The 13,153-nt window shown below is 36.0% G+C and overlaps 2 protein-coding genes across 2 annotated transcripts; one reads left to right on the top strand and one right to left on the bottom strand.

Annotated features, from left to right (window-relative positions):
* Window positions 1–2,900: 2,900 nt before the first annotated feature.
* On the bottom strand, window positions 2,901–3,723 carry LOC132064776 (basic form of pathogenesis-related protein 1). Its single transcript, XM_059457879.1, has one exon. It carries the CDS (start codon window positions 3,695–3,697, stop codon window positions 3,152–3,154), a length of 546 nt encoding a protein of 181 aa, XP_059313862.1. The 5' UTR covers window positions 3,698–3,723; the 3' UTR covers window positions 2,901–3,151.
* Window positions 3,724–9,768: 6,045 nt separating this feature from the next.
* On the top strand, window positions 9,769–10,528 carry LOC132062800 (serine/threonine-protein phosphatase 7 long form homolog). Its single transcript, XM_059455291.1, has 3 exons — window positions 9,769–10,001; window positions 10,094–10,258; window positions 10,367–10,528. Exons 1-3 carry the CDS (start codon window positions 9,873–9,875, stop codon window positions 10,517–10,519), a joined length of 447 nt encoding a protein of 148 aa, XP_059311274.1. The 5' UTR covers window positions 9,769–9,872; the 3' UTR covers window positions 10,520–10,528.
* Window positions 10,529–13,153: the final 2,625 nt, after the last annotated feature.

Here is a 13,153-nt window from a genome sequence, read left to right as displayed (position 1 = left end):
TCATAGTAAAAGAATTCTTTAATGTATTTAACCTGGTCAAAGGTACCTCCCACAGCAGAATTTGGGCCGAAAGCAATAAACTACCACAGTCCACACACACACCCCATAATGCCAACAAAAAGGGAAAACAAGAACGGAAAAGGGTTAAATATACCCCTGTACTATCGGAAAAGGGCTAAATATACCCCTCGCTATACTTTGAGTCCAAATATACCCCTCCCGTTATACTTTCGATTTAAATATACCCTTGCTCAGTTAAGTTGTCCAAAGTGGACATCTACTCACATGTGTCATTGACATTTTTTGTGAGGTGGACGCCACGTGGCATGCCACCTCACACCCCCAATCCATTTTCCTTTCTCCCCTCACTTCTTCCATTACCATTGCATCCAACTTAAAGAATCAAAATGATTTTTTTTTTTTTTTTTTTTGCTATGTATGCATCAATCCACAAAAATCCACAACTTCATCATGCTGATGGCTTACTTCTTGCATTTTGCTTAACAGATACCAAAATATTGATTTCCGAGAGCACCATGAATTACGAAGCTACAGTGAGAGCCGTGAATGGGTACTGAATCCATTCACAACTCATAACTACCAACCAAAAAAACATGTGCAGAATTGCTTACTTACTAACCTTTGTAACACACAAAACCACATCCAAGATAAAAATTTACTTTCCCAGAAAAATGAATCATAAACCGTTCCTGTATGTGCATCAATTCCCAAAAAGGTACATGTCAATAATTGCTTACTTATTAATTGACTTGGTATCCAGATTGGACAAGAAGCTGGTATATTATCGATTTTCGGTGACGACAAGTGACGTCTTCGTCTGATAATTGACGAGTGGTTCGTCCTCGAGGAAACAGGGGAATAGGGGACGGGGGTCACGTTCTCCTTCCACCGACTGCACTTCGCCGTACCTCTGCCAAAAGACCACTTCGCTGGACAAAAACATAGCACAATCCCAACCCATATTTGCAATGGTGGTGGAAGAAGAAGGTGAGGGGAGAAGTAAAATGGGTTGGGGTGTGAGGTGGCATGCCACGTGGCATCCACCTCACAAAAAATGTCAATGCCACATGTGAGTAGATGTCCACTTTGGACAATTTAATGGAGCAAGGGTATATTTGAACCGAAAGTATAACGGGAGGGGTATATTTGGACCCAAAGTATAACAAGGGGTATATTTAGCCCTTTTCCGATAGTACAGGGGTATATTTGACCCTTTTCCGAAACAAGAATTACTACTTAATATAAGTGAGGATATGAGGGGTCATTTGCATGATTATTAATTTTTGGCCCTTAAATTGGTGGTCTTTATTTTTACCCTTCGCCTAATACCATGAGGTTTGGGGTTCGAATCCCGGCTCAGTCAAAAAAAAAAAAAAAATCGCAAGGCAGAGTTTTGTAGCAAAATTAGGCCTCGGGCAGAATCCAAACCTCTGCCTTGCGATTTTTTTTTTTTACTGAGCTAGGGTTCGAACCGTAACCTCCGGGTATTAGGCGAAGGGCAAAAATTAAAGAACAACAATTTGAGGGGCAAAAATTAAAGACTAGTGCCTTTGAAGGGCAATCCACAAAAAAAAAATGTTTTGTCCTTGCATAACTTCATTTGCTTATTTTTACACTATCTGCTTTGATTTGTCCTTGTATAATTTCATTTGCTTATTTTTGCTCTCATTATTAGTGAAGACCACTTCCACATGGGCTTTTATAATTGATGCGTTGTGTGATTGTTTCAAAAATCTCTTCTTGTTGCTTATTAGTTTTTCCCTCCGATCTGTACTATATGTTGTTTTAACTTTTATATTTAGTTTAAAATAATTAATTATTTATATAATCAAGCATGTATTATTATTTTTTCAAATTTACCTTTATTTCGATAAGTGAATAATTTCAAAAGCAAGAAATGGTAGTAAATTGATAGTATTTAATTAAGGATTAATATAATCAAAAGATTTCTTACTTTCTAGGGGTGAGTAATTTCTGAAAGAGTGTATCCAAGCTAAAAACACCATATAATATGAATCCGGGGAAGTACCTTTCAAATTATTTGTCCTTAGACGGGTAAAATTTAGGTAAATTGAGAGCCAAAATTTCTTTTTTCAACTGAAGCATTTATTAGGTCTTACTTTACATTTAAACATTTCTCACGTCATATGTTCCGTTATTATTTTAAACCTCCAACATGTTGCTTCTTTAGTGAGATTGCATGTGCTTACAAATACAAAAAGTAAAAATTAGTGGATGGTGTTGTATAATGTTGAAGATGAACGTAGCATTACCAGCCTAATTAAAAATCAAATTATATTCATTATCTCTTCTTTGATTAACTAAAAACTAATTATATGAAGAACTAAATTGATTCTTGGGGCTTATTTTAATGAATTTAGGTTGTCACTTGAATTTCATCTAAAAGTAAGGTTAAAACTCACATTTAACTAGCATAAAGCCTCCAAACATAAATTAAATGAGTGAAAATTTAATAAATATTAAAATATATCTATTTCTATCTATAAAAAAAAAATCGCATTCTCACGAAATCATAAAAATACTAAATGATCTTCATCCAGTTGTAATTATCATGCTCTATCATGTTTATCGAATCACTTGCATCCCTTTGATATTTGCTAAGTTTCCTACTAAACTTGCTTCCTTATAAATAATTTAAAAATTATCCAATTATATGATCAAGAAACTTTAATAATTATGAAAACCTATCAATAAAATATATTTAACCTACAATTACATTAAATTAATTATATAGTAGACAAATCTAACATAAATTATACTTTCTATTTGATAAAATTTACGTACTATTTTTATATCTTGAGTTTGGGCCCGGGCTTAGCACGGGCCTTCCGCAGCTAGTATAATATATTGATATTGAATTTAAACCAACAAATGAAACACTGATATATAAACTGATTCCATCAACCAACATGAAGATACAAGGGTCCAAACGGTCCATATTGTTCACAATTTAGAATACAACAACAACCATTAGATTATTATCCAACTACGTAAGATAACATCACCTGCATAGCATAGCAAACATTACATGCATAGCATAGCACTGGATTTTATTTTCCTTAATAATTAAAGAAGCTTTATTCATTCATAATTTGATCATGTAAACTCATTAGACATCTGTGGGAAGTTCCAACTTTGAATCGAAGGCCGGTTGCTCTTCAAGATCACCATACGGACGTTGTCCCCTGTAATTACCTGGTGGATCATAATTGCACGTTATAAAATACCACCCGTTGTTGCATCGAACCCTAGCACAACCAAGACGTACTGAGTTACGCCAGACCACCTGAGTATAGTGTCCACATACTTTTCCTGGTACACAAGTATTTGAATTATAATCGTACCATTGCTTCTCATCGACCCACATCTTCACAGCACGATCCGCATTGAGCTGAGGGAAGGCGGCGGCTAGGTTTTCGCCGTAAGGGCCATGAGAGTGGATCATCCCACAATCACCAATTCTCTGATTGGCATAATTTTGGGCATAGGCCGCTAGCCTATTGTCCCATGTCATAGGGCCGACACCAACTTGTCTACGAGCTGCATTGTGAGGGTTAAGATAATCTTGAGGAGAATTTTGAGCTTGAGATGAGTGAAATATAGCAAATGTGATGAAACAAGCAACTAATGTTGTTAAGCCAATGGAGAATCCCATTTTGAGTTTTGATGAGAACAACGTATAATATGGATGGGCTTAAATAGGGAAGAACGCTGAGTTAAAAAGTTGCAAGTTGTTAAAAAAAATGAATTCGACGATTAACAATCATCAGGCATATTTGAAAAGTGTTTAAATTAATTACTATCTTGTTTAATTCAAAGAATCTCAGATCATGCAACTATTAATTGGTTTAGGAAGCAAAAGCCGCCACTAAGAAAAAAATATTGCAGTGATCATTATACTTGACCAACTCTAATAATCATTATATACATTGACAATGCAATATTATCTATATTTTAACCTACTGATAATTACTTATTTCATTTTTCATGTTATAATCCCACATTTTGTGGATTGTTTCTTAGGCTGCAATAGTGTAATTATCTTTTAAGTGACTTAATAGTGTTAAAAAAATTCTACATTATTGATGATGGATACAACTAAGTTAAACTCATAAATCATTAGTTTCCTTTATTAACTGCGTTTCCTCATTGCTCTTTTGACACAATCTTTTTTCTTGATTTGAAGAAAATCTAATATCACAAAAGTCCTTCAATATGTTTGATATCTTGCTCATAGAATGTACGTTTTTAAGATGTTATGGTTGGAGCAGAAATATTCGAGCAACTGTCCTTTTCAAGCTTTGATATTGTTTACAGTAATGCGTATTTATATAATCTATAGTTAAGCGCAGCCCCCTTAAAATAATGTATCCATGCAAGTAGTTTTCCTGAAATGGGAAAGCCGCCATTAAATTAATAATGCTTAAGCGTACATTAGGATCTAAGATGCCAATTCTTCGATAGTTTGTTGTTCCTAGTTGAATTAATTAATTAATATTTATTCTGGTGTCACATAGTATTGCAGTCAACCTATGTGAGATAGCCTCTTTGGGTGGGCTTAAAAAAAACAACTTATAAACTGAAAATAACTTATAAGCCGGAAAAAAATAAGTTGGGCTTTAGATAAGCTAAGCCAAACTGGCCAAATTATTTTTTTAGACTTATTTTAAGGACAAAATGGTAAGTTGGCTAACCAAACACTCAAAAATGCTAAAAACAGTTTATAAGCTGTTTTCAGCGACTTATGCCCAATCCAAACGGGCTCTAGCTCAACTTTAAACATCTCACATGTTCACAGACATATAGGGTAATTTGCACTTTTGTCCCTACTTTGTGCTGGTCTTTAATTTTTTCCCTTCAAATGCGTTGGTCATTAATTTTTGGCACTCAAAATCAAACTTATGTCTAGAGATGTATGCATCATAATATTCACAAGTTATGGCAGCACCCTTAAAGAATTTATGCCATGCTAGATATAAATTCGATTTTGAAGGACAAAAATTAAAGACCAGCTCATTTGAAGGACATAAATTAAAGACCAGTCCATTTGAAGGACGGCAGCCCCCTTAAAGAACTTGACAGCACCCTTAAAAAACTTATGTCATGCTAGATATAAATTCGATTTTGAATGACAAAAATTAAAGACCAGCTCATTTGAAGAACATAAAATAAAGACTAGTCCAATTGAAGACTAGAATTCTTAAGGCCTAACTTTTGCTCGAATAGGCCTAATTTTGCTACGAACTCTGCCTTGTGAAATTATTTGATTTTTTTTACTAAGCCGGGATTCAAATTCAGAACTTTGGGGTATTTTAGGCGTAGGAAAAAATGGCTTAATGCATATGCAGCCCCCTAAACTTGTTTATTTTTTTTTTTTTTAAATTTTGGCACCTCAACTAAGTGTTGTTCCTATTTAAACCCTGAACTTGGGCTCAAATGTGTTAATCAAACACAATCTGACTTACATAACATATATGGTGAGTTTCATTTTTTTTAGCTTTGCACGTGAATGTCAATGGCATCGTACGTGGAAAATTCAACCAATTAAAATACCCCACCCATTTTAATTATACTCACTAGATAGAAAATAGTGTGCTATTATGTTATACAAATGAATAACCACCACTTAAACCAATCAAATAACAAAACTGGAAAATAGGAAATCAAAATGGGAAACTAAAACTGAAAATAAAAACCCAAAACTAAAAACTAAAACTAAAAAGTCAAAAAATAAAAAATAAGAAACCAAAGTGAAAACTAAAAATTCATACCTAAAACTTAATATCTTATGTGTATAACTAAAATGGGTGAGTGTTTTAATTGGTTGAATTTTCCATATAGGATGCGATTGACATTCACGCGTAAGGCTAAAAAAATTGAAACTCACCATATATGTTATGTAGGTCGGATTGTGTTTGATAAACACACTTGAAGTCAAGTTCAGGCGTTCAATAGGAACAACACTTAGTTGAGGTCTTAAAAATAGAAGAAAGAGATAAGTTTAGGAGACCGCATATGCATTAAGCCAAAAAAAATTAAAAACCATCAATTTGAGGGACAAACATTAAAGAAACCCCCCCCACCCACCCACCCACCCCCCCCCCGCCCGAAAAAAAAAAAAAGCAATCGTGCAAATTTCCCAATTGCCAAAAGGCCCAAAACTTTCTTTTATCTTTGGGCCTAGAGGCATGGTCTTAGCCAGGGCCCTTCACTTGCCCAAAATTTGTCCCACCCCCACCATTAAATGGAACAATATGGCTGCCGCCTATGCCATTACCAAGGAATGAGAACTGATCCCCTCCGGTACTAAATCATCCAGTAAAGACTAAAGATCGATACACTGTTATATACTTGTCATGTGTCCTAGAAAGAAGTGAAGGCTGAGATTCATTTGTTGTAATAATTTTAAAAAGATAGAATTTTTCTTAAAACGTGATTATAGTTTAATTTTTGTAATAAAATATAAAATGAAAAAAATGAAAAACATCTCCATAATATTGTCATATTGTACTGGCAACATCTCTATTTTCTTCGCTAATCCTTTATTATGGGTGCAGCTTATTATTCCCTCCCATTTGTTATTTCTTTACTACATAAATAAATTATGTAATGCTTTTATAAGTTTAAAAATTATTCATAAAATTAGAAAAAGTGCATTCTGTATGTTCAAAAAACATTTTTTTGCGCGGAGTGCCCTTCTTTTGGGGTGGTCTTTAAATTTTGCCCCTCATATTTGTGGTCTTTAAATTATGCCCCTCATATTTGGTCTTTAATTTTTGCCTTCGCATTTACAACTTTGAGCTTTCGCGCCGAAATAATGAGGTTCGAGTTCGAACCCCGCTCAAGCATAAATTAAAAAAAAAATCGCAAGACAAGGTTTTGCGTGTATCTTGGGACCGGCAAGATACTTTTGTTAAGGAATTACACATTTTATGCGGACCGGCATACTCGCCTTATGGGCGGACTTGGCGTAAGTATCGGAATTCAAGATAACTTTGATAATTCCTTCACAAAGTTATGCGGTGGGGGCATACTTTTAATGGGCAAACTTTTATGCCGGACCCGCATAACTTTGTGAAGGAATTATCAAAGTTATGCGGACCAAGATACTTATGCCAAGTCTTCCCATAAGGCATAAGTATGCCGGGTCCGGCATAACTTTGGTAATTACTTCACAAAGTTATGCCGGTGGGGGCATACTTTTAATGGGCAAAATTTTATGCCGGATCCGGCATAAACTTTTGAATGAATTATCAAAGTTATGCGGACCGGCATACTTATGCCAAGTTTCGCCCATAAGGCATAAGTATCGAGTCCGCATAACTTTGGTAATTCCTTCACAAGTGTATGCCGTTGGGGGCATAAGCGAAATTTAAACTTGCCTTGCGATTTTTTTTTTTTTTAAAATTTTGATTTGCGCGTGGGTTCGAACACTGGAACCTATGGGTTTATGCGAAGGCAAAATTTAAAGATTTCAAATATGAGGGCAAAATTTAAAGACCACCCCAAACGAAGGGCAATTCTGCGAATTGCCCTTCAAAAAATACTACGGCAATTTTCAAAAAATATGTAGCCACCATCTCAAAAAGACAAAAACAAAATTCAACAAGAAAAATTGACTTAAAACATCATTAAATCTAATAGCATATTGTTTAGTGTATTTATTTAGCAGAAACATTTAACATTATAAAAAATTAACATTCTTTAATGTTATTAGGAGACCCGTTGGATCCCATATGCTGGAAAAGTTCGCGTCGTCATTTTTTGTTTTTCTTGTTTTTTTCCAGTTTTTTCTTTTGGTGCTAAAATATGTCTAGTTTTGTTAATCTTTCATCAACAACTGAATCTCACCGTTCACTTCTTTCTTACCAAGTATCTAACGCTGTATTGATCTTTACTGGATGATTTTGTACTGAAGGGGATCCGTTCCCCCACTAAATTAGTTAAATGCAAAATTATAACATCTAGAAGGATCATGATTAGTGGTGACGTACGTACATTTATTAAATACTAGTTGGTAGTTCCAATTTGGAATCTATCGAAGGGTTGCTAGCTCTTCAAGATCGATCAATACGGAAGTTCTCCTTTAAATTTACCCGGTGGATCGTAATTGCAAGTTATGAAAACCCACCCCATTGCTAGCACAAATAAAGTGGGGCCAAAAGGGTACGATATAAACTGCCAAAAATTTAACAAAAAGAGGTATAACGTTGATCCGAAAAAAAAAAAAAAATTATTTTAGTAAAACGTGGATCCCTCCACGTTTTACAAATATATATTTGTCCACACGGATCCCTCCCCGACTCTCATTCAGTGTTGCCCTAAACAATATCATCTTCTCTTCCGCCTCTTCCTCCATCTTCAACTTACAGAGAATTTTGATCTCCTTCTCCTTTTCCTTCTCCTCCATTTATTTTCTTTTAAAACCTTGCGGTTACAGTCTAATTTTTGGAGTAACTTATTCATCCTTATCTTTTGTTGCTATCTAAATTAAGGTATTTTTTCTAACTCATATAATTGTATATTTCTAGTAGATGTAGAATATTTGTTTGTCTTATATATCTTAATTGTTATTTTTTATTTGTGTTATTTTAATGTGTATAAGATATATGTTTGTCTTATTTGTGTTATTTTAATTTGAACTTAAGATATGATTGTTAGAAGCATTATTATATAAAAGGTCGATTTGTTTAGTAGCACTTTTGAAGAAATTTGTTGTTATGTTATTGTTATTTTTGTGGATTGGTATATAAAATTTGGGTGATTTGGTGACACTCTTATCGATAATACATGTGTTTCCTTTTCAATGGTCAATTAAAAATACTTGATATTTACATAAGAGCTTTAGGTTTCTCCAATTAAAAATTAGTGCGATATTTATCTTAGATTAATGCCTCAGTAGCCCAAAATAAAGATACTTAAAATGTCATGATAATGCTTTATTATATGGGACCTAAGTCTAAGTGGGTGGATAATTATTTTATCTATACCTTATAGGCATTAATGTGGTCCACTATCAGTGGTTTCTAAATAAGGCGAATGGAAGTCGACTTTATCTAGCCAGTGCATATTTGTTCTGCTAAAATTGGAATAATAATTTTTTTTTAATAGTAAATTACTCCAAATAGCTTGCTCTGGACTTTAATTTTTTTTTTTTTTTTTATCTAAGGTATGGAGCTTCCACGGGTATGCGTACATCCGGGGCCAGAAGTGTATGATGTGTTAACACTCCGGAGAAGCATCGATCACGAGTCGTGTGGGATGGTGCCTTGACAGGAACGCGAGGATGCCTATTTCCACGCCGCGCGGATACCGAATTTTGGAAGCACGTGAAGCGTCATCCTTTGCATCCTCGCATCCTTGACTACTTTGGCCTGTGTGGATTTAGGGGAGTAGTAGAGGTAGGATGTGTATCATATGATTGGGCAGTCATCACCGCACTTATAGAGAGATGGCGTCCGAGACGCACACATTTCATCTGCGTACGGGTGAGGCGACCATCACATTACAAGATATTGAGATCATGTTTGGCATGGTTGTTGATGGTAATCCCTTGAATGATGTTAATGCTAGATTTATAGATATTGTTGGGTGGCAACAATTAATCCATGAGCTTATTGGTTGGGCACCGGTCCGGATTGTTTTAATGGTGTTAGTAGGTTAGAACTAAATAAATTAATTGAATATGTTAGAGGCTTAGATGACATTACGGATCGGACCCAGAATTTGTTGTGCAACAGCGGGTTAGGTTGTACTTGCTATGGCTTTGTGGCGGCACGATATTTCCGGATAAGTCCGGTGACTTACTTAATTTAGACTATTTGCTTGACATGCGTGACCTTAGAGCAATGAGTACACAAGCTTGGGGAGCGTCTGCATTGTCATATTTGTATATTTGTTTATGCCGCGCTTCGTTGAGGAAAGCCAAGGATGTGTGTGGATTCATTTCCTTATTGCAGGTACGTGACCTTTAAAATTATATAATTTTATTTGGTTGTCCTATTTGGTAGTTATAAGGTTTTTATGTATTTATTTTAAATTTTTAATATAGGTTTGGGCTTGGGAGCGAATTATACCGATGCAGCCACCACCCAGGGCCCTTCAGCCACACACGGCTCTTGCACGAAAGTGGACTCATCGTAAAGCTCGCGAAAATGAGGCACGTGTTGTGCTACCCATATGTAGGGATGTATTGGACAACCTAACAGATGGTCAGGTATTTTATCATAATTATGGTTGTTAATGGCGTTTTGATATAATTGTTACGCTTATGTGTAATTTATTTATTTTATTATCATGTAATTTTATGTTCTTTCTATCGTAGTTTGTGTGGCAGCCTTATTCAGAGGCCATCATTAATGGACTCCCTGAGTCTCTGTCGGCGTGGCCAAGATATTTGGATGGCGCAGGTTCCCCTTATTTGTGGGATCTATCGAGAGTGGCACATGCCAGACCGCGTTCTCAGACAGTTCGGTAGGAAGCAACATATTCCTGGACCATGTGCTGAGATTGATCCTTCTCATTACAAACGTGACAAACGGTATGCTATAACAGTGGAGGTTCAACAAAATTTTGCACAGACGGAGCTTTTGTGGGAAAATCGTCGACAAAGGGTAATTCTGGCCGAGTATGAAACTGAAGACCCAGAGTCATTATCAGAGTATTTTTATTGGTATCGACGTCACTCGCGCACTTTTATAGGAAATCCTGCGCATAATGTGCCTAGAGGATACCAACACATGGCAGGCAGGCATGAGGCACTGGTACGTACATTACATTCCATTAGATGTTTGATGTCTTTATAGGTGTCTTAGACCACTATCAAATCTTGTTATTTATTTTTTTTTTTTTTAGGCTTTAGGACATCAAGAATCGTACAGGTTGGCTCAGCAGACTATCCAAGATCCAACCAAGTCTAATGATGTGAAGGAAGTAGCACAGATGTTTAGCCGCATTAGTACAGGGTCCATGGCTGCTGCCTCTCTGGGGACGATGTTGAGTTTCGCTCCCGATTATACACCACCGGCAGAGTATGTTGAGCCGCCTACTGAGCAAGTGCCTCGTCATCAACGTCCTAATGTACCAAGACCTGCGGCGCGTGGTAGAGGACGCCAATCAGGTAACAGACGTGGTCGAGGTCCCGTGGATCACCAGTTGGTTGATGACGAAGAAGTTCGTTTTGATCAAGATATGCCCAACTCAACGATGCCTGCAGCTGATGACGCATATCACCCAATAATGGATTTTGGTATGTCCAGCTCATCGACGTCTCCTCCCGAGGTCCAATCACCAGCGGTAATCAGAAGTGAGGGGCCTTTTCAAGCATTCGCATCGTCTGAGCCTATTAGCTTCGCAGTTATGGCCCAACAGTTTGGTGTTCAGACAGGCGACTCTTATGGGATGACCGAGGGGCCTTTACCTGCATTCACTGGACAGAGCTCTTCAATTGGGAGGAGACTGAGTTTTACCGACGTGAGTATTCTAGCCACTCAAATAGCTTGTATCTTGTTTAATTTTATTAATGTAATGGCTACCTTATGTGTCTATATTATTTATTTTGCATAGTCTCCCATGGCATTTGATCTTGGATCGTCACACATTCCTGTGCCGGACGTACAGACATTAGAGCCACGTGTTAGCTTTTAATTCAAAGTATTTGGTGACTTGTGGTTGTTATGCGGTGTTTTGTCTTCGTTGTTTTGGTTGTTTGTGTTGGTATATGGTTTTGGAGGAAGTCCTTATTACGGGGGAGATCTTTGTCCGATTTTATGTAGACAATCAAAGTAATTGTCAAGAAAATTTATCTGACGAATCCAATCATACAAAAATAACTTCTATTTTATTTTTTATGGCATTTACAGGATGCGGGTGTGATACAAGAGGAGGTTCACCAACGTAGATCAAAACGAGAGCGGCGGCAAACTCAATGTGGCACGGGGGGGGAAAAAGGGACACTGTAAACATTAAATTTTTATGAATTATTGAATTTATCTCAAATCTCAATAGTTATGTAATCTTTGAAGAATATATATGAATAAAGGTGATTTGAATATGCCAACGTTTTACAATAAATAAAGGTTAAATTTGAATGCTTGATAATGTTTTACAAGAAAAACAATTGCATTCTTGATGTTACGATAACATGGCGGATTTTTAACGATCAAGCATGGCAGGCGAACGTTTACGTGCATATAACAATTTTCATGCATCAGTTAATGCTAAACTGCCAACGTTTTGCAACAAAACGAATTGCTGCATCAAAACATTTTGTTGCAAAACATTTTGTTGTAAAACGTTGGTTTCGTTGTTTTACAACAATATCGTTTGGCAATTCATTTTGCAACAATTCGTTTTGTTGCAAAACGTTGGCATTTACGTTTTGTAACAATTCATTTTATTGAACTTGGCGGCAAAGCAATAATTGATTCTTGAAATTTTTTTACGCTAGAACGTCGTCAAATTGTAAAAGCAAAATAGTAACGAATTTGTAAACAAAACATTTTGTTGTAAAACGTTGGCATAAATGCCAACGTTTTTGCAACAAAATGAATTGTTGCAAAACGTTGGCAATTCATTTTGTTTCAAATTTTTTGTTGCAAAACGTTGGCTTTGCCTACGTTTTGTAACAATTCATTTTATTGAACTTGGCGGCCAACGCAAACAATAATTGATTCTTGAAATTTTTTTTACGCCAGAGAATCCTTGCAGTCGTCAAATCACGCATGCAGCTGTAAAAGCAAAATAGTATTGGCAATTTGTAAAATTTTTGTTGTTAAGGCGCAGAATGCATGCAGTCGTCAAATCTGCCATGCAATCGTCAAATCAAGCATGCATTCGTAAAATCAAACAGTAAATATATTTTTTCAACATAAGCATTATCACAATCAAAGGTCCGTGAATCATTTGTTTTATATACCACTTCTCTCTTGCATTCACCAATAATTTTTACTTGCATTTCTCTCTGAATTCTCCACTTCTTCCTTGCATTCTCCACTTTTCTTAAACATTTGTATTCTGTTGAAAATAATATGGCGGAAAATTATGTAAGAGTTAACTTATATTGGGGTGGTGAAGTTGTGTACGAAGATGGTTCAGTGAGATATAACCGTCG

This window comes from Lycium ferocissimum, chromosome 7, assembly GCF_029784015.1.
Source record: "Lycium ferocissimum isolate CSIRO_LF1 chromosome 7, AGI_CSIRO_Lferr_CH_V1, whole genome shotgun sequence".
Taxonomy (NCBI): domain Eukaryota; kingdom Viridiplantae; phylum Streptophyta; class Magnoliopsida; order Solanales; family Solanaceae; genus Lycium; species Lycium ferocissimum.
Note: the sequence above shows the minus strand (reverse complement) of the source record. Positions and strands in the feature narration are given on the sequence as shown.